We start from the raw sequence: 22,544 nt of genomic DNA, 5'->3' as shown, positions 1-22,544 counted from the left end.
AAACTGGGATACCCAGAGAAAATCCTGTCCTGCCTTCGCTTTGTCTAGCACAAATCTCACATGGAATGACCGGGATTTGAACAACGGAACCCAGCGGAGAGAGGCTGGCACGCTACCGCCTGAGCCACGGAGGCTCAAGGTGTTATTGTAAATGGCTAAATATTGCAAAATATTTTTTCAGTATTAGTGACTGAAGCTATATGTAATAAAAATGAATCATTTATATTTTGACTCCAGAAGACTAAAATATACAAATCAATTAAAACAGTTACTTTAATTCATAACTGTAATCGGTTGGGCTTCATTGGATTGTGAGTAGGGGCTTTTCTTGAAATGCACACTTCAATTATAAAACACTAGAATACTCATTTCAGTAACACTGATAACAGAAAAATTAACTTTCTTAATAAGAAGCTGTCATAGAAAACCACCAGTCATACTTCTGGTTGTGTATTCCTAGGACTTCATATATTTTTTAAGGAGGATAAAGCCAAATGGAATCAGTAAAACATCTACGTAGTACGGTTAAGGTACTACTTTTCATAATGTCTTACCATGTTGCTTACAAAGGAAGCTTCAGTGACATCACATTGCACCTTACCTGAAATTTCATTGACAGAATGGATATTGTGTAAGAATATCCTGCACCAAAAATTAGCTGTGAGTTTTAAATGTAAGGTCAGAAACAGAGGCTGGAAATATCATGTGACACCGCAACTTGCCAACCGCAGTGGGCATCATATAAGCTTGGAGACTGGAGATAGTGCAGTGGAGGGGATTGTTGGCAGTCAGCTAAGGTCTGCTGTTCACTCTCCATTGTTTCTTTCGGGGTAAGAAAACAAAGTGCCATGAGAGGACAGAGTGATGGAGAATACAGTGTTTCCCGCAGCTTTTTGCATGCGTATGCTCTGTTGCACACCGTCTGACCCGTACAGGGGCTGCCCAAACCGATTGATACAACTGCTACTTCTACCCTGCATTTTTCCACATATTCGAATGTCAGTTTTGGAAACTTCCATTTTAACTCTCGGTAATTTTTAGTAGATGGCCTTTTTATGGTACATAGATTATATCAGTGAAATTTCAGGTAACTGGTGATGGTGGCAGTGGCGATTATTGTTTTAAGAGGAAGTACAACTGGGGAACCATCCTCTATTAACACTAATCGGGGGGGTTAATTTCTGTTAAGTTGTGATGTGATCTCACTGAAGTTTCCCTTGTTAGTATATTGTTTTGTGTAGTGTTGAGTTTATTTAGTTATGCATGCTATAAGTACCCTGTATCAGTGTTTATGTCTGTGAACTTAATCTTATTGTACTTTATTTTCCTGCCTTTTCTATTTCTCTTTGTCATTGTAATGTATTACACAGGCATGGTGGCATGTGTTACTATCAGTGTGTGTCGCGAGGGATGCTGTCAGGAATTGAACCTCAGGGCTTAGGTAGTCGCCTTGGTCTTATGACACCATGGGAGTTGCGTCAAGGTGGTCCACCTACCAGAGAGTGTCTTTGGATTGTGAGTCCATATGATATGCAGAATAAGTCTCTTACACAGGAGAGGTATGTTGTTTACCATTACTCTTGAATGGTTGGAAAAAGATTTGTGGTATTATCAATACTTTTTATAAGTAAGCATGCAATGTGGGAGGTAATGCTTTTTGTCTATTATTATTATTATTATTGTCTACCATATATTTTAGCCTTGGTGTCTTTTCTGAGCTTCCTTAGGTGAGGTTACATTATATGTTGATTAACTGATGTTTTAACTGCCCTTTCAATAGGCCTTCTCATTTGTCACATTTTTTAGAACACTTCACTGACTTATTAGTCCTGCGTATCCACTGTCTAATAATGGTAAATGGAGTTTTCTTAAAGAAATTGACCATTAATGAAGGGTGCTTTAACTTTGAGTGTTTAAGATGCAGAAGGGTTCAAGCATAGAAAAAAATTAAATACCCATCTGCATATGGTTGTAATAATTTTAACTTTGGCTTATAAATTTTCCATTAGTGATAGGCAGTTGGTAGAAAATAAAAGTGTTTCTATACCTAATAGCTTTAATGAGGGAACGGTACGAAGTTGGACGGTGAATTTTATTTTATTTTTATATACTTGTGAAGAACCTTTTAAGCTCAAAGAGGTAGTGGGAGTCTCCCTAAATCATAATAATACAACGAGGGGCTGAACACCAGCAGGAATCATGAGCGCCACTATTAATTCAATGTAAGTATCCTGAATGAACCCATAAAACGAGCACAGATACAGAGAATATGCATTTCACAAAGGGAGGTGACTGAAAACTATGTGCTGCATTGCAAGCCTTGCAGTAGCTCTCTTGGCAGATGTGCGGTGAAAATTGTGATAGTGGGTGGTGCTTGAAGGTTCGAATCCCACACAAGGTTTTTTTTTTACAGCTAGTTGACAGGGACATGGTAAGGTTATATACTTAACAGTTTCCACAGACTGATTTGTTTATTTGGCCCTGAAAAGGGCCATTGGTATGGTGGCATATGGTATGGACCTGGGTTGGAAGAGGCTAGAAAACATGTGGCAGGATTTCAGTTCCCTACATCTTTTAATGCAACACCTGCTTGACCTGACAACCTCTGTGATTGTTACGGAGCTGGCGCGATGTTGTAAGGACCGTCTGGCATGTTGCAACATCTCCGGCATAACGGATCGGCATGCCTTGGTGATGAGCTGTCCAAGGTGACCAGGATTGCTCGGCTCCTGTGCATACACCAGTTGTTTTACATGCTCCCACAGAAAAAAAAAATCCAGGGGTGTAAGATCGGGTGATCTGATGGGCCAGGGTCAATGTAAGTACCCTAATGAACCCATACATCGAGCACAGATACAAAGAATATGTATTGCACAAAAGGAGGTGCACACACATACCAGGAACAGGTATTGTATGAATTAAAAACTATGCGCTGCATTGCAAGCCTCGCAGTAGCTCTCTTGGCAGGCGTGAAGATGAAGATGGTTTCGGATGACCACCACCGCGAGCAGTGGAGCTCCGTGATGTTCAGACCGCTTCCTGCAGAGTTCGAGGAGTGGTACATGTTCCAAGAACGGTGGTAGGTGCTCTTGGAGAAACCGCAGATAGTGTTCTCCCGTCAGAGGTCTCTCAAAGAAATGGGGAACAATGAGGTGATCACGTACGATGCCACACCATATGTTCACACCCCACTGTGCCTGAAAAGCTACCTCACATACCCAGTGGGGATTATCCACACTCCAATAATGCATATTATGTCAATTAATGGTTCCATTGTTCTGGAACCGCCTTCGTCCGTAAGTAAGATGGTCGGTAAAAATGCAGGATCAGTGTCCACATACTGTAAGGTCCATTGACAGACTACCACCCATGCTTCGGAATCATGACCATGGAGCTTCTGGTGTAAGTGCAGATAGTAGAGGTGAAATTGCTGGGTATGCAATATCCGCATAACAGACGCCCTGCTGATATTCGTCTCCTATACAATGGCCCATGTCCTAGTGTGGAGTTTATGCCGGACATCATCCAACACAACCTCTTCATTGTGAACAGACGTCACAGGATGATCTCGAAGAGGCTGTGTCCTTCCCAGGGACGTGGTAGCCTGCAGACATCTTTCCGCACTCAGAAACGTCATGCCTGTCAGTTGTCATCTATCCAGATAGCATTCTTGCTTGATACAGGCATTGTGTCTGGTATGCATTCCGTCTAGTTTCTCCATAGATGAGCAACATATCCACATACTTGTTGCTGGAATACATCACGGAGGCAATGATTAAGCTTTGTGTTATGTTGTGTTGTAACTTGGCGCGAAGGAGGGGAGTTCATGCAGCTACATATCTACCTGCCATTGCATGTTATCGTTCCACTAGGGCACACTTTGCCCTACCTGTGGTCTCCAAAGCGTGGAACATGTACGATGTAGCTAATTGGTTGCCTATGTCCTAGGTAAAGACCATCACCTCCTCATCCTCCTCCAACCCAGCTCGATACGCTATGCATACGACCCATTACAGGGCCAAATAAACAAATCAGTCTGTGGAAGTTAAAGTATGCATCCTTACCACATCCCAGGCAATTTGCAGCAAAATAAAAAATAAAAAGGTATTTAAAAATACTTGCTAGGAATTCGAACCCTTGAGCACCATTCATTATCATAGCTCCCATCACGCCATTGCAAGTGAGCTATAGCAAGGCTTGATGTGCAGCGTACAGTTTCCAGCCTATACAGTGCATGCTCCTGGTCTGTGTATGCATCTCCTGTTGTAAGGTACATGTTCTTCGTATCTGTGTTCACTGCGAGTCTCCAAAATATCTAGGAGTGACACTTGATAGATCTCTTGCTTTCAAGAGCACTGCATGAACTGCAAATCGAAAGTCTCCACCAGGAACAGTCTTTTACGGAAACTGGCCATATCACAGTGGGGTAGCCAACCTGAAACCATCCAAACTTCTGCAATGGCACTATACTATTCTGCGGCAGAGTATGCATGCCATGTTTGGTATAATTCAACCTATGATAAACGGGTGGATATAGCTCTCAACAACACTTGCAGAATTATAACAGTATACCAACCGTACCGATGATTTCTGGTATAAGTAAACACATAAACAAAGGTAGCAAATACCCTTAGAAAATCATTACCAAAAGGTTTTTGCACAGTAGGAAATAAACAGAAATCTTGAAAGAAGTTTCTCAATAAAATCAAAATAATTTAATTAATGACTATCTTGAAATAAAGTTACATTTGATTGAGACAAAACCCCTTAAAACCTATGGTGCACCTTGTTAAGGTAAAATCAAATTAACTAAGGAAAAAAAAACTGGATTAAGATTGAGATCAAAAATAGTTTACCTAGAAGCGAGGAAAGTCCTTTAAATTAAAACAATACCAGATAGAAATCAATCAGTTGATAGACTAAAAACAAGAACCAATTACAGGATAATTTTTTCGAAAGAAAATGTCCATGGACTAGCTTTACCACCAGTCTGAAGGGCTCAAAGACAAGTACCTTATTCTTTCAGGTATTTACTTGGGATCTAATAATTAAATCCACTTTCCACAGGAATTATTTTGCTTGCATTTATCGTAAAATGTAGTAAAGTAAGGCTGTGAGATTCTTCCAAGAACCGGATCTCAATAGGCACAAGAGGAAAATAAATTATCACAAACAGAATGCATGTCCAAAGGCAGAAATAGGTCACAATGATAGGTAAACATAAAATAGGTCTCCAATCGACCCCAAAAATTCCACACGCTTCAAATAGGAAAGAACAAGACAGCTCCAAGAATTGGGAACATGCCCACAGAAATTAATTATCAATCATCAAGATTAAGAGCAAACAGCTCGAATCATAAAGGGACGTACACACACAAAATCAGTTCAAGACGTAAGAGCAAAGCAGCTCTAATCACAAGGATAACTACCACTTCAAATCAATTAATAAACGTGAATAAGAAAGAGCTAAACAGCTCCAAACTTAAGTGCACGCCCACCACAATTTAATTAAAGCATCAATAATCATTATTTCTTTCAATAATCCAAACAATTATTCCCATGGGTGACGGTTGCCATGGAGACGACAACAAGAATAAACGTTACAGGAGCATAAGAGAAAAATTACCTTAAGAAAAGGAAAATCAGAAAAGAAAATTTTACGAAAGAAATAGATTCCGATTCCCGGAGAAAATCTCATGGTCTCAATCCTTTTAATGGTTGACTTCACATTATCATATTATTTCATTCCTAATCAATAACATATCATTAAAATAATTTTCACAACACTTAACCCCCTTTTTTTAAATATCCGAAACAGATTGTACATTTAGTACCAAGAATGTCTTGCAGAAAAGATAAACATAGGCACTTCTGTAGATTTCTTCCTCCCGTACAGAGGATTAAACAGTGCAGTCAGCAAGGTGATAACTTTTTCATGTAGTAGAATTTTAAAGTTCAGAAACCGAAGATCAAGAAAATTTGATATCCACAGGACGGCATAAAATCCTCCTTTTAAAGGTTTTCAGAGACATAACTGTCCAGCTCAAGGCGGAAATAAATAAATAAGGTTCAAGGTGAGTTACTTGAGTCCTTGGAAAGAGATACGCGTGGCGTCAGGAGAGATCTCATATACTCACAAACTACATGATGATTAGATCTGGCAAAAGTAAGCTGCGGACGTCCACTCCAGGTAAATAATAGAGAGGGAAAATAACTTGAGGGTATTAGCCCTCGTCCATTACATGCTATCCAGGCATACTGAGATAGATCGACGCTCTACAGATGAGCCACCACATAACGCAACCGACATCCATGGCTGCCGACAATGGACTACGAGCATGCCAGAAGGCAATGTGAAGCAGAAGTTAGTTGGAAGGCAGGCGGGCCTAGAGTGAGACTTGCTCTACAGCTGGTCCGACAGCAGACCGGAAAATAACAGGAGATAGTAGGGAAACACATCGTATATAAACGATGGAATGTACCTCCCTGGACGAAGAGGATGCAGATAAACTTAGCGACATAAGCCGCACAGGAAATAATATTTGAAGCAACTGGGAATTAAATTCCTAAGCGATACAGATTTCGAAGGCAATATAGCCGGGCCTAAAATGTAGTGGATAGAGGCTATAAATGCATCCCTACTGGGACAAACAGGTTGCTTGAAATCCACTCCAGTCGAATGGCTCTACCACCTTGCAGGAATAGCGCCTCCTTCTGTTCGAAAGAAATAGCTGTGAACAAGGAAAGAAAGACAGTGAAACAGGAGAGAACCCATCCTCTATATGGGCATGAACCGCATCTGCAACAGGTAAAGTCAAGGAAGAGTTTTCTCAGAACTTCGAAGGAACTTAGAACCACTACTGAAAAAGCCAGGTTGCAATTATGGAGGGCTACATCCTACCTTCTCCCTGGCTGGATAAGATTTTCTGAAACTCTACCTCCTGGCCATGAATGGATGATCTGGAAGTCCCTGAATAGACTGAGATCTGGAGTTGGCAGATTCAAGGTTAATTTGGTAAGATGGGGCTACATAGATCAAGAAAAAATCCAATGTGACTGTGGAGATGACCAGACCGTCCAACATATGCTCCAATGTTGACTATGTCCTGCCTCCTGCACAGAAGATGAACTATTTCAAGCATCAAAAAAACACATTGGAAGTGGCCAAGTTTTGGGCAAATGTAATATAGTAATTATAACTGTGTACAGTACAATATGTATGTTTCTGATACAAGAATAATAAACCCATAATGAATTAATAGTGGTGCTCACGATTCCAGTTGTTTTCTAGTCCATAAACACATATTATCATTATATTACCCCAGTTTAGTGAGATGTATTTCAGAATTGTAGTAAAAGCAGCAGGATGCATAAAACTGAATCACAAGGGGCTGGTGAACCACCGAGTTTAAACCTCATGTTAGTAAATTTGCTGGTACAAGAAAGAACTCTTGCAGTAGAAAATTCTGGCACCTCATCTTCAAAAACCAATAATGTAGTTAGTGGGACGTAAAACCAATAACATTATTATTATTATTATTATTATTATTATTATTATTATTATTATTATTATTATTATTATTATTATTGTTAGACTCGAATTTTTGTGATTTAATGATAAGAAGTGTGGAACTGAACAAACCATAGAGCTAATTGGGAATAATAAGATTGTGAAGGTATTTATCTAATTCACAGAGGCTTGCAGACTGCATGCTGAGAGACATAACTGCCAATAATGATGTGATGTAATGTATGTATGTATGTATGTATAAAAAGGTAGGGTCATTGTGTAAAAGTAGAACATTAACAGAGAATTAGAAAACAATTTACCATCTCTATAGATTATCAACAAGAAATTGAAAGTATTCAAGCTAATTGGATATTTTTAATTGTGAAATTACCAGCGTTTTGCCCTAGTTTGGTATTGGGCTAGTCAGTTTGATTGCTGCATCTCTAAGACGCTGGTGGCTAGTGCACTGAGGGGACAACACTGCAAGCCTCCTTTGAATCACGAGTGACTGCACTAGGCGAGAGAAGTAGCCACTGGGCGAGTTGGCCATGCAGTTAGGACCGCACAGCTGTGGGCTTGCATCCAGGAGATAGTGGGTTCGAACGCCACTGTCGGCAGCCCTGAAGATGGTTTTCTGTGCTTTCCCATTTTCACACCAGGCAAATGCTGAGGCTGTACCTTAATTAAGGCCATGGTTGCTTCCTTCCCACTCCTAGCCCTTTCCTATACATTGTCACCATAAGACCTATCTGTGTCGGTGCGATGTAAAGCAAATTCTTAAAAAAAAAAACAAAAAAAAAACAAGCAGCCTCACTTTCTGTAAATGCCTGCTTTTGGTTCTTATATATAAAAAAAATTCAATAGGGATACTTAATTCTGTACTGGGAACTTCATTTTTGATACCATAGATTGATAAAATGCTCTTGGCTGGATTTGAAACTTTTAAGGAGTGCAAATGCTTCCTTATTTGAGAGTGTTTTAGGAGGAGAAATTGTAGTTTATCTTATGGACCCTAGTGATGCAATGAAAATTATAATTTTTCTAAAAATATTATTTTGGATAAGGGCAAATTTCTTATGGTTCTTCTTCTTATTATTCTTTTATGACAGCATAGGATCACTTTAGTCAGTCCATCGTTCAGGTCTCTTTGAAGGGATTGTTCGGCTTTTGCGGTCCTCCCAGTACTTCTTCAGATCTTCGTGTCCTTTCCTCGGTTGAAAATATGCATGTTGTTGGTTTGTTTCATGTAAGGGTAAAGCGGAGGTTTATATTCTTGAGTGTTGTATTCAATTTTATCTTATTTGTGGTGTCTTCTGTTGTAAGGCCTATTTCCTTCAGATCCTCTCTTACTTCTCTGATCCATTTACATCCTGTTGTGGTATTTTTTGAGACGAGATTGTGTTGATGATGGTGATGATGATGATGATGATGCTTGTTGTTTAAAGGGACCTAACATCGAAGGTCATCGGCCTCGAGAGAGATTGTGTTGTACTAGTTGTTTCAGAAGTCTTGAATCCTCCATCCTTATGATATGTCCAAAGAATCCCAGTCTCCTCTTACACATTGTATCTGTAATAGGTTCTAGCTCTTTGTAGACGACTTTGTTAGGTATTATCTGCCACTGTCCATCTTTCTGTTTTTTTTTCTTTTCTGCAGGTTCTTCCAATCCTCCTTTCAATTTTCTGAAGTCTGTCAGTCTTTCTTTATTCAGGTGAAAAAGTGTTTCTGCTGCATATGTAGCTTCCGGTTTTATAACTGTGTTGTAGTGTTTTATTTTTGCATTTATTGATAGACATTTCTTTTTGTAGATATCCCTTGTTACTTTTTGTGCTTTAGCTAATCTATTTGTTCTTGTTTGGATTGAGATTTTTTTCATTTAGGCTATGTGTTATTACTTCTCCAAGATATTTAAATTGAGTTAGTATTTTGATTTTATTACCATTTATGGTAACTTCTTTTAGTTGTGTTGGTTTTGGGGAGCATAATTTCTGTTTTTTCAAATTATATTTTGAGGCAAATTTTATTTGCAATGTTTTGAAGTTCTGATATCTGGGTTTTTGCTTCTTTTATATCCACTGCTTGTAATGCTAAATCATCGGCAAAACCCAGGCAATTTGTTTTGATGTTTTGGCCAATCTTTACTTTTGGGGGACATTTCCTAAACCATTCCCTCATTATCATTTCTAGAGCACATAGAGGGCGCATCTCCCTGCCATAGTCCAGTTTTAATTTCAAATGACTCTGATGTTTCACCCCTAAACTTCAGTTTTGATTTGGTGTTATTGAGAGTCATTTTTATCATGTTTATTAATTTGGGGTGTAGTCCAAGGTGTCTTAAAATTTGAAACAGAGATACTCTATGGATGCAATCGTAAGCTTTCTTGAAATCATACATATGGTATCACCTTATCTCTGTTTCTTCTCCTGTTATAGTCCATTATCAACTTAAGACACATGATGTGATCGAGACAGCTCCTCCAGGGTCTGAAACCTCCTTGATATTCTCCTAGTTCTTTCTCAAGTTGTAAACTTATCTTATTAAGGATGATTATTGAAAATATTTTGTATGTTATGTCTTAGGAGTGAGATTTCCCTGTAGTTATTAGGGTTGGTTTTGTCTCCTTTATTGTGCAGTGGGTGAATGAGGGCTGTTGTTCAGTGTTCTGGCAGTTCTTCTTTAATCCGGATAGAGACAAGTTGTTGATGGAGGGCAACTTTTGCTGATCTTCTTGCATATTTCCAGATTTCCGCAAAGGTCTGATCTTCTCCTGGTGCTTTGTAGTTATTTAATTTATTCAGTGCTTGGTAGACTTCCTTTATTGTGGGGGAGGTTTATGTTCTCTGGTGGTGTTTTTATTGGGGTGTTGGTGTCCAAATGAAGGAGTTCTGTAGGTTCCTCACAATTTAGAAGCTTGTTGAAATATTTAGCCAGAATTTCTGCATTGTCTTTATTGTTATGAGCCAGCTTACCATTTTCATCCTTCATCAGTAGGGTCGGGGGTTCATATTTTTGGAGCTGTTTTCTGAAGGTTTTGTAGTAGTTGCTTGATTGAGTTTTATTTAATTCTTCAATTAATTGCAGTGTGTCCTTATGATGCTGTCTTTTTATTCTTAAGAGTTTGGTAGTTTCTTTTTATTATTATTATTATTATTATTATTATTATTATTATTATTATTATTATTATTATTATTATTATTATTATTATTAAAGCGTCTTTATTGTGGCGAAGTTAGGGCTCCCGGCCCTTTCTTACACTTAACCACTTCATGTATATACAATGTATATTTTACATAAAATTTAAACATATGAAATCTTTACAACCTAAAGTATAACTAAAGAAACTAAAGTATCACTAACTAAACTAAGGTGAGTAAAGTATAACTAAATTATATACAGGAACACATTGCAATAAACAACCATATTCACTCTCATTCATGCATCCCATTCACACTCAAGAAAGACTGGAAGTGCTTAAAAGATGACTCTGGCAAAGGATTTTAAATTTTGTCTTAGATTTAGCTTCCCTGATGTCATTGGGGAGTTCATTCCACCAGCTCGTGGCGGAGATTGTGAACGATCTGTTGTAGGTTGCGGTTCGATGCACAGGAATTTCTAGCGTACAGCCTGACCGGGTATTGAACAGGTGCAGGGAACTAAGGTAGCGAAATCTGGTGGATAGGTAAGGATAGGTAGTTGCGTGGAGTCTACGTCTGTCATTCAGTCGTAACCAAGATAATTGTGTATAGAATGGGGATACATGGGCGTATGGTTGTATGTCGAATGCATACCTGATGCATGCATTTTGGGCACATTGCAGTCTCATGCTTTGCTCGTTATTGATATCAATAAAAACTGTATCACAGTATTCGAGAATTGGAAACAAGAGTGATTGAATGAGCTTTATTTTCGAGGACCAAGGAAATATATTTTTAAACCGCTTCAGAGGATGCAGGCTTTGATATACCTTTTGGCACACTTTCATCACATGTTGCGACCAGTTCAATGTTTCGCTTATAGCCACACCAAGATTCATAACTGTTTCACAAAATGGAATAATGGTATTGTTTAGTGCTACAGGAGGAATTTCGTATTGTTTTAAGACGTGTAAGTTTTTTGAAGTACCAATGATTATTGCTTGCGTTTTAAGAGGATTAATTTTGAGATTGTTACTCAATGCAAAATTACTTATGAGACTTAAATCAGCATTAACTTTTTCTACAGCACTCTGAATTTTATCAGTTCTTGAGTGGTAGTAGATCTGCAGATCATCAGCATAAAGATGATACTTGCAATGTGTAATCGATTTGGCAACATCGTGTAAGTAAATTGCAAACAGCAATGGTCCAAGTACAGACCCTTGGGGGACACCGAGGGGTTTGTTAAGCCACTCAGATCTGCTATTATTTACTTTGACACACTGACGGCGATTTTTGAGGTACGAACTGAAAAAGTTTATTGCCGTCTTGCTGAAATTTAATGAATCCAATTTTGAAAGTAGCAGTTGAGGAACAACAGTATCAAAAGCACTAGAAAAATCAAGTAGAACCAGTACAGTCACTTGTCGAGTGTCCATTGCCTGTCGGATATCATCAGTTACTTTCAGTAGGGCAGTCGTTGTGCTGTGTCCTTTCTTGAAACCAGATTAGTAAGGGTCAAGCAGTGAGAAGTTAGTCAAGTAAGTGAGGACTCGTTCGTGTACCAAGCGTTCTAGTACTTTGGAAAGGGGTGGGAGAATGGATATAGGGCGATAATCTGATGGTAAACTAGGAGAATTCTTCTTAGGAATAGGAATGACGATACCGTGCTTCCACACAGTTGGGAATACTCCCTGTACAAGGCAATGATTAAATATATGTGTCAGAATAGGTAATATGGCACCAATAATATTTTTTATGAAAGATAATGGTATGTCGTCATTACCCGGAGCATCAGACTTGAGGGAGTAAATTACACGCTTCACATCGTTCGCCCCAACTTTTTTGAAAGTGAATTTTACTTGATTTACTCGGGAATGGGCATTTATGGCGTTAATATCATAATCAGTTAGGTCATCAACTGGTTGATGATGATGATTATTATTATTATTATTATCATTATTAGGATAGTTAGCATCATAGTCATTATTGTCAGTAATATCATTAGTAGTGTATGCTGCTTTCGTAAAATGAGAATTTAGATCATCAAGTAGTATACTGGGTGTCTGCATGGTCAGGCTGCGACCTATACCCATCTGATGCAAATGTTTCCATATTAGTGCCGAATTTCGTCTGTTTGTTATCTCTTGAATATATTTATACTTGCTGTTACGAATTAATTTCTTAACTTGATTTCGGAGAATACGGTAATTTTCGAAATCACTAGTGCTTTCAGTTCGCCTAAATCGCCTATACCAAGCATCACGATTTGCCATGACCGACTTAATTTCATTTGTTAGCCAAGGAGACGAAGGGTGAGAAACTCAAATTTGCTTCTTCGGAGCGTGTTTGTCATACAGTCCTAATATTAAAGAGTTCAGTCTGTCAACCTTATCATCAATGTCATTAGCAGTAGAATGTCATTCCACGGCAATTGATATGCTTCATTTCGTATTATCTCAGTATTAAAATGCTTGAAGTCTCTTCGCATTATGTACCTGGTTTTGTACTTTGGTGCCTTGAGAGAGTAACATAAGTATATGAGATCGTGGGTCGAAATACCTGGTACAGCAAGCTGTCCATGTTTTACCACTTTCTGCGGATTGTTTGTTATAATAAGGTCAATCAGTGTGTGAGACGTGTGGTTTATTCTGTGAACATGGTTAGTCTGGTCTAGTGTTAGTATATTGTAATCCATGCCACGGAATAGGTTTTGTAAGTATGTTGATTCGTTACTTGTAACTAGGAGATTAGTATTGAAGTCACCAAGAATGATTATGTTTTCGTACAGCGGAGTTAACTTTGATAATGCCACTTCTAGGTCAGATATATGTTGTATGTCCGACGCCTTGTATACCACTCCGATCAGTAGTTTTTGATTATTAACCAAGAGTTCAACAAACATGAATTCAGGTCGAAATGGAGTCTTAGGATCTGAGGTCATAATTATTTTACTTTTTAAGTCGCTACGGCAATATATAGCGCAACCGCCCCCTACACGATTTAAACGATCTAGGCGATGTAACGTCATGTTATTCAGCTTTACGAGATCAGATTTGAGTGACTGCTGTAACCATGTCTCTGTTACACAAATACAATGCAAGTTACTGTTACTAAATAGAGCCTGTATTTCGTCAAAGTGACAAAGAAGCGATTGTGCATTGATATGACAACACTGAAAATATTGTTGGTGGGGAACTAACATTTCCTTAAGAATGTCTCCTGCCACAGCTGGTGAAGGGGAAGGTAAGGGTGAAGGTGGACGACAGTGAAGAGGGATAGGGTCGATGACATCACGGACATGCTGTTTGGTATAAATAATTGACTCATTTACGTTAGCCATTGTCAACAGAAAAATTCAAACTACTCACCCTAGTTGTTTCATAAGCACCTCCAGAAATATTTACACAATCACACTCACACACACTATCACATTCACATACACAAACATTATACGCTATTATATCACTCATTGTTTTTCCTAGTCAATCTCGTCGCTAACATAAGGCTTATTAATTGTGCCATGCTGCTAACAAACATTTTCTGTCCATTGTCTTTCAAAACAACAATGCGGCCGTCCTGTGTCCACACCCGTCGGAGTCCGAAGTGATCACGTGCCCTGTTTAGAATAGTTTTTCTGATACCTGTCAGGGATTCAGTCAGTAGAAGGCCAGTTCCTTTTAACAGCCGCTTGGCCCTCCAAACTCTGTCCCGGTCATGGTAATGCACGAACTTTATAATTATAGGGCGCTTACCCGTAGCAACAACCTGAGCTGTGGTTCGTTTTAGCACTCCTAAACGATGGCAACGATCTATATCAGACATAGTTATATCTACATTTAACTTGCCCTTCATCGTGTTGATAACTTTGTCGTAAACGTTCTCTGCTGGCTCCTCTGGAATACCATGCAGCACTAAGCAGTTCCGCCGGCTGTACTGTTCAGCTTCATCAAGCAGTTCAGCCTGTTGTTCGAGGTGCTGTTCAGTAAATTCCAGTCTTTTTGTTATGTCTTTCAGCTCACTAGACACCTTTTCTTGGAACTGGGAGAACTCAGCCTTTAGCCGCTGCAGCTCATCCGCGCGGCAGGTGCAGCTTGCGACGTGTTCCAGGCGGCCTTGGAAGTCCTTCATAACATCTTCAATAGACGCTACACGACGAATAGTTTCTTTCGCGGACATACTGAATGATGCTTCAGGTCAATGACAGTTTAGTTACACTGAGAAAGTCACAAATGGCACTTGTTGGCTGTTAATCTTGCTAATTAACGAGATTACTGGAGAGGCGTTTCACACAACAGCAGCAGTTGGCGCCATGTTGTTTTCTCTATTTTACTAGATTTTAATAGGATGTTTCTGATTTTTGGGACTGATGTAATAGCCATGCATAATGTCTTTTCTCCACTGTTTCATCACATTCACTGTTCCACCATTGGTGTTTTCTATGTGGTTTAATTTTAGCCAGGTTTTCTGCAATTTGTTTAAGGTTGTGTACTAAGTCTTCAAGTTATCTGTGATTTTTATTTCTTCAGTTGCTTTTTGGTAATTTTCATTGTTGATTAGCTGGGTAGGCTCTATTTTTCTTTTAGTTTTAGGGACTTGCTTTTGTTGTCTCATCTGGGGATAAGGATTAATTTTTATTTTAACTACCTAGTGATCTGAACCTGTGTCTATTTCTCGGAGGACTTTGACGTTATAGATCTCTTTGTGGTGGTATTTGTCCATGCAGATGTGATCCTGTGGTGGTATTTGTCCATGCAGATGTGATCCAGTTGCTATTCTCCTTTAGTGTAGTCAGGGTGTTTCCATGTTTTGAGTTTTTGAGGTTTTCTTTTATGGTTCTATATTACTGAAGGAAATAATCTATCCATTGACAAATCAAGTCACCGAGCTCGATAGCTGCAGTCGCTTAAGTGCGGCCAGTATCCAGTAATTGGGAGATAGTGGGTTCGAGCCCCACTGTTAGCATCCCTGAAGATGGTTTTCCGTGGTTTCCCATTTTCACACCAGGCAAATGCTGGGGCTGTACCTTAATTTTTTTTTTTGCTAGGGGCTTTACGTCGCGCCGACACAGATAGGTCTTATGGCGACGATGGGATAGGAAAGGCCTAGGAGTTGGAAGGAAGCGGCCGTGGCCTTAATTAAGGTACAGCCCCAGCATTTGCCTGGTGTGAAAATGGGAAACCACGGAAAACCATCTTCAGGGCTGCCGATAGTGGGATTCGAACCTACTATCTCCCGGATGCAAACTCACAGCCGCGCGTCTCTACGCGCACGGCCAACTCGCCCGGTGTTTACCTTAATTAAGGCCACGGCCGCTTCCTTCCAATTCCTAGGCCTTTCCTATCCCATCGTTGCCATAAGACATATCTGTGTCGGTGCGACGTAAAGCAAATAGCAAAAAAAAATTAAAAGAATCAAGTCATATAATAGAAAGATAGGAATGTGAAAAGTTAAACATACGTAAAAGACAAGTCAATGCTGAAAGAGGGAGAGGTAGAAATAGGAGACAAAGACATACATGTAAACACAGAATTACAAGGACAACTTCCTCTTTCTACCCCTCCCTCTTTTGGTGCTGACTTATTGTTGTCGTCCTTGTCCTGTTATCTTTTTCATGCTGCTATGTTTTTTATGGTTCTGTACGATTTGGTATTCTGCTGCTTCGTAAATTAGGATTCCTGGTCTGTTTCAGTTACTTGATGCTCTGTTTACAGTACTTCAAGTTTGATCCAGTTCACCATTCATGACGACATCAACATCAACTGTGAAGAGAACAGTGTATATGTTTATGATGGGCTGCCTGATTTTGTGTCTTCAAACACAGGCCATCAGAGTCATGTATTAGGAATTTTCTGTAGTATGGATACTCAGTATCCAGCTACTGTTGAAGCAAAATCAGGTAAGTTATTTTATGCCCCGTATTTTCAACTCCATATATGTAAGATTGTAAATAGCATGAGAAACAGATAAAGTCAGCCAAAAAATATGTCGCTTATGTCCACTCAAAAAAATTTTAGCATTATTTTTTGCTCTTTTCATTAGAAATGAAAATTGCCTCAGTGAAACAGGAGTAGAAGACCAGTCTCCTGTTTCCAAAATGAGTTGGATATTAGCTGGTATATTTTTAAAGCATGATAAAATCTTTGGAGCATGTACAGTAGCTGTTAGCTTGCATTTGAACTCCAGTGTCCACAGCCCTCAATTTCGTATTCCGTTTGGCTCTTCCATATCAGTAGCATCTTGGGTAGCATGTTTGATAGACATTTGTCAAATTAAGCAAGTAATTGCTAAATACTATACAGAATGGTAGATTTGGGACACCTTCTTATGTATACGTTACAATTTTTTTTTTTTTAAAGGTATTCAGCTGTACATGCCCTATGAAGTCAGTCACAATGGGTAATTTTTTGTACACTTCCTGACATGAAAAATGATTGGCTGAAAATTCTTCAGTCCAGAAGTACATGCACACCCGAAAGGAAGGAACACATTACACTGATCTGTGAAATATAAATTGTTTTTTGCTGTCTCAGATGTGAAAGGTCATTTTAATTAATTTTGACATGCGTAATTTTTCTGTCATCTAAGGTTAACGTACAGATCACACACAAAAAAAAAAAATAAAAAATAAAAAAAATAATAAAAAAAATAAAAAAAATAAAGGGCATTAAAATGGAACATTTTGTACTTAATAAAACTGACTACATACCTTTAAGAGATCAGTTACTGAAGATAAGGATCTTTACTTTGCCTGGAAGGATTCCATTAATTTACATTTATGTCGTTGTTGCGTATTGAGCACCAGTGATATTCCATCGACATTGTTACATTCCATCATCCCTGGTACCTTGATGCAAGTGTGATAAACTGATAGAACTTGAAGACATTATTCTCTCACCCATGGGTAAGTAATGCATTATTGAGCTCAAATTATTATTATTACAGTATTATTTTACGATTATTATTATGACTTGTAATGTAGGGCTTGAAGTGTTCACATCCATTTAGTATTAGTATTATTATTTACGTAGTCAAATGATCGCATTGTGTCTGAGGTTATATCATGAAACATGTTCTGTATATAGACATTTATATGAGTTCAGTTAATGTAAGAACCTGTATATACTTTATTATTACCTGTATTTATGATTTATAATCCACTACAGAATTGTGAAATACACTAACATGCAGAATGGCACTCAGTAGACGAGAACTCTGTAGAATATTCTGTACATTATATCTGGGCCTTAAGCACTTTAGAATTTACGAGAAAATGTATCTTTCCAGAAGCGTGGCCAGGTATGTATATAAGGAGGTGGTCTTCATGGTAGAGACCAGTTATTGCTTAGTTGGAGTTATGGTTTAACAGGAATTTTACTTGTGACCTCGTGTTGTGTTGAACCGATATGCTGTCAGCAATCAACTGTTTCAACTGTGTTTTAAGGTTGCAATCTCCATGTGACATGTGCTTAGTGCTAGGTGGTTGTTAAAATGGTGGTTTGTTGATGTTTTCGGAGTGAAGTGTTTTGTTTACGACGGCAGTGATTAAGGTTATGTGTAGTTAATTTTTTAACTAATTGTGAATAAATCCGTGTACGCAAGTTGACAGCATTTTGTGTTCATCATTGTGCATACATCATTGGCAGCCGTGGGGCAGGACGTAAGAATTTACGAGTCAATACGAGTGTAGTGCGAAATAGATCAAAATGCAAGTGATACTAGAAAATATGTCTCAGAAACAGCTCAAAGATAAACTCACCAAGAGAAATCTCCCGACGAATGGGAAGAAGAAATCGCTGCAGATTCGTTTACAGGAAGATCTCCCTGAAAAGGGAGAAGATTCCGAAAAGTTTTTCATTGAAGTCGACGAAGATCCAGACAAAACATCTGAAGATAAGGTAAATATTCCCAACATCTGTTCTAACTTACCATGATGCAGGCACTAAATGACAAAATTTTAGACGTCATTTCCGCCTGACAGGACAGATTGCAGATCAAATTTCGAAAGTAAATAACAAAATTTCAGATGTCAATTCCGGCCTAACAGGACAGATTGCAGATCAAATTTCGAAAGTAAACGACAATATTTCAGACGTAAATGACAAACTTTCAGACAGAATTTCAGATGAAATTTCTCAAGCTAACCCAGTTTTAACCGAACACATATCACAAGTGTACACGCGGGTTTACAAAGTTGAACAGCTCCTAGAATAAAAAATTTCTACTGTAATTTCGAAGGGGTGAAGAGCTCTGTGAAATGGAAGCTACTGACTGAGGCACAACCCACTGGCATGAGAGCTAGCACCTTCGAAAACAAGATCTTACCAGACATCACAGAGCTACTCTGCGATAAAATTCAACCCCTAATGAAAGTATCACAACCGAGATCCGTTGATGATCTACGCAGAATCATCGCCCAGCTGGAGGAGGAATACAAGATCAAAGTTGCGGAAGAGACCAGCGCAGTTAAGAAGTGCTAGCAGTGTGGAAGAGCGGGACACCTGAAGAACAAGTGCCCAGCCTTGACGTCGGAATACTAATTCCGGTGCATTCTAGATTGAGGGGGAATGGGATCGGGAACAAGAATGCACCTCAAGACATGACAGACAAGCAACCCCGGTCAAGTAGGAGAGGGATTGGTCAGGTTGTGAGTAGAACAGGCCAACCCCACCCTGCTTTCATCTTAAGGGTAGGCAACAAGAATTTTTCAGCTATACTTGACTGCCAAGCAAGCCAATGATTTGTCAACGGGACTGTCACCAGATTACTACCGCCTATGAAGTTTCACCATCTCGGAAGGGTAGTGGGAGCAGCAGATGGGGTAACCTATTCCATTCAAGGACAGACTAACCTAAACGATGAATGCATGAACATGCCTATTGTAATTGATGTTGCAGTGATTCAGAACCTGATACCTGACATCATATTAGGTCATGACTTTCTGGTGGAATAGAAGGTGATCCTAGACTATGCAGCTCACAAAGTCTTTTTTGGGAAAAGACAGACGTCTGAGGGTCGGCTGGCACGATGGAAATCTCCGGACTCGCAAGGATACAGATATCAATATCTGGGAGATATGCAGTTAACGCATCTTCGACTGAGTGAAGAAGAAGAGCTGAGACACACACCTTAAAGGACTTTCCGGAAGTAGTCACCAATAAAATAGGACGGACTACCACTGTAACGCACACCATTTAATGCAGCGCTTCATCACCCATCAAGCAACGTCCATATCCAATCAACCCGGATAAGCGCAACTTCGTCATCCAGAAGGTTCAAGAGATGGAAGGGCAAGGTCTCATCGAACCCTCTACATCCTGTTGAGCTTCACCTATCATCCTACAGAAGAAGAAGAAGAAGAAGAAGAAGAAGAAGAAGAAGAAGAAGAAGAAGAAGAAGAAGAAGAAGAAGAAGAAGAAGAAGAAGGAGAAGGAGAAGAAGGAGGAGGAGAAGAAGGAGGAGAAGAAGGAGGAGAAGAAGGAGGAGAAGAAGGAGAAGAAGAAGGAGGAGAAGAATAATAATAATAATAATAATAATAATAATAATAATAATAATGCGGAGTATCGACTATGTGTGGACTTTCGCAGGTTGAACGAGAAGACCGTTAGTGATGCCTATCCCATGCCAGACCTGAAAGACTCGGTGAAACAAGTAAGTGGGTCTAGGGTTTTCAGCACGCTGGATCTCAGCTCCGGATACTGGCAAATGGAGGTCGAGGAAAGTTCTAGACCATTGACCGCCTTCATAACACCGAGAGGATTTTACCAGTTTGCAGTAATGCCTTTTGGATTGAAGAATGCTCCTGCCATCTTCATGCAACAGGTGGGTAAGGTATTATCAGGATATGTTGGAGACTTTTGCCAAGTGTATCTTGACAACATTTTAATTCACAGCAAGAATCTGTACATCTGAGGAAATTACTGGAATGACTGAAGATTCATGGACTGACTTGCCAACTGGAGAAGTGCCACTTCACTCAGTCCCGCGTAGAATATCTTAGCCATGTCCTAACATCTGAAGGCTTAGAAAGGCAACCGGAGAAGAATCGAGCTATTGAAGAAGCTGAACGCCCGCGGACCAGGTGACAAGTATGTCAGTTCCTTGGCTTGTGTGGATGGTATAGCAGCTTCGTGCCACACTTTGAAGAGAAGGCAATACTGCTCACCGATCTACTCCATAACAACCGCCCGTTCTGATGGACCAACAAGTAAGAGGCCAAATCAAATCAAGATGGATCTGATAACAATTATCATAATAAAAAATTATGTACCTAAAGGCGATTGCATGGAAACGTGTTTTTCAACAAGAACTGATGATGACTCCAAGGAAGTCGAAACCGGTCTTCTTATAATATTTTACAATGTGTTGTATGGTGGAACTTCCCTCAAACTCTATCTTATTAATATTGTTTGGTGCGTACGAATTGATTATAAGCTATAAGCCACGCTTTTTCTCCAACTGTCGGCATCGCCAGTGTTCGTGGATTCTACCTCTCCACACACTGCATACTACGTGATATTGTGGCGTTCCTTAAAACGCTGAATACAAAATAATTACGATTCTGCTCGAACATAGCACATAGGAAACACACTGTCGACTCGCCGAAGCAGGTGAAAAGTGCGTAAAGTTACTCCTTCACGTTCCGGAAGAAGCATTCTTTCATGACTCGGAGAAATTTTGAATTTAAATAACTCTGTAAAATACTTTTTTTTTCAAAATGCAAAGTCATTTTTGAATTAAAAGTCTGAATTTCGGTAATGGGACCGACATTGTTCTTCGAACTGTAAATTATTCGTATTTTGAATTGAACGATTTAAATAACATGCAAAACCATATCTCATGTTTTCGGGAACGAGACCTGCTTCAAATTAGGTGAGATTTTTAATTAACCGATTTCGAATTATTGAGGTTCTACTGTATGAAGTTTAATAAATGAAAGATATTAATATAAAAGTGACACATAAACTTTAATGGACTAAAATTAATAATAATAATAATAATAATAATAATAATAATAATAATAATAATAATAATAATAATAATAATAATAGGATATTGACTAAGAAGAGAAAAATAAAGGTGACAAATGGTGATTACGCAGCGCATAGGTCAACACACGTTCATTACAGAGTCGAAACAGACGTAATTAATATAAATAAAACCAGAAGAGAATGACAAAATGAAAATTAGCATGAACACGGGGCAAGGATTACCATAGCAACAAACCACAAGAAAATCTTAATAGCAATAACACACGCTCCAACGAAAATGATACAAGGAAACACACCATAAACTAGCAGAATAAAAATTAATCAGAGAGGTGAAGTAAAATTTGGAAAAGCAAAAGAATTTCAAAGTTACCGGTCAACAATGGGCATATCATTTAAATGGTACCAACATGGTGCTGAAACAGCATACAGAAAAGAGAATACCAATGCAGAAATCTCACCACAAGGAGTACACAAAATTTAAACGACAATTAAGAGTAATATTACATGACAGAAAGAAAAATTTTAAGATGTAGTACTTACACGAATAGCGAGATATCCCATAGCAATTTAGCGGTATCAACCTATGCACTGCAAACACCCAAAGAAGAAACATTTAAACTAATTAAAAATCTTACATACTAAGGTTACATTAGAACATTCGAAAAACAAAATAAATGAATCCCTAAACGGGATATTATACTACATTTCATCAGACTCCAGTCGGGTTGTCTTTCATTTTACCAGAGTAAAGTGGAGATATGGCCTCCATCGTCTGTCTTCGGTCAGTCTCAATGGCAGACAGCCTCTTTCCAAAGTAGTCCACGCTAGCGGTAGTGTCTGCGGAACGGTGTGCGCTCTGGTGATAATAGTCCGTACACAAGACTAGTAATACTGTTCACAGACAGATG

General features: G+C 39.0%; 1 protein-coding gene across 1 annotated transcript in view; it reads left to right on the top strand.

The window, feature by feature from the left end:
- The window catches only part of Megf8 (multiple EGF like domains 8), a 461,373-nt gene that overhangs the window by 226,023 nt on the left and 212,806 nt on the right, over window positions 1-22,544 (top strand). Inside the window, exons 20-21 of the mRNA XM_067145403.2 lie at window positions 1,371-1,559; window positions 16,360-16,544. Of these exons, the coding sequence (XP_067001504.2) occupies window positions 1,371-1,559; window positions 16,360-16,544 (374 nt within the window). The remainder of the gene's footprint in view (window positions 1-1,370; window positions 1,560-16,359; window positions 16,545-22,544) is intronic.

Source organism: Anabrus simplex, chromosome 4, assembly GCF_040414725.1.
Source record: "Anabrus simplex isolate iqAnaSimp1 chromosome 4, ASM4041472v1, whole genome shotgun sequence".
Classification (NCBI taxonomy): domain Eukaryota; kingdom Metazoa; phylum Arthropoda; class Insecta; order Orthoptera; family Tettigoniidae; genus Anabrus; species Anabrus simplex.
The sequence above is the reverse complement of the archived record's forward strand: the minus strand, read 5'-3'. Positions and strand labels throughout refer to the sequence as shown.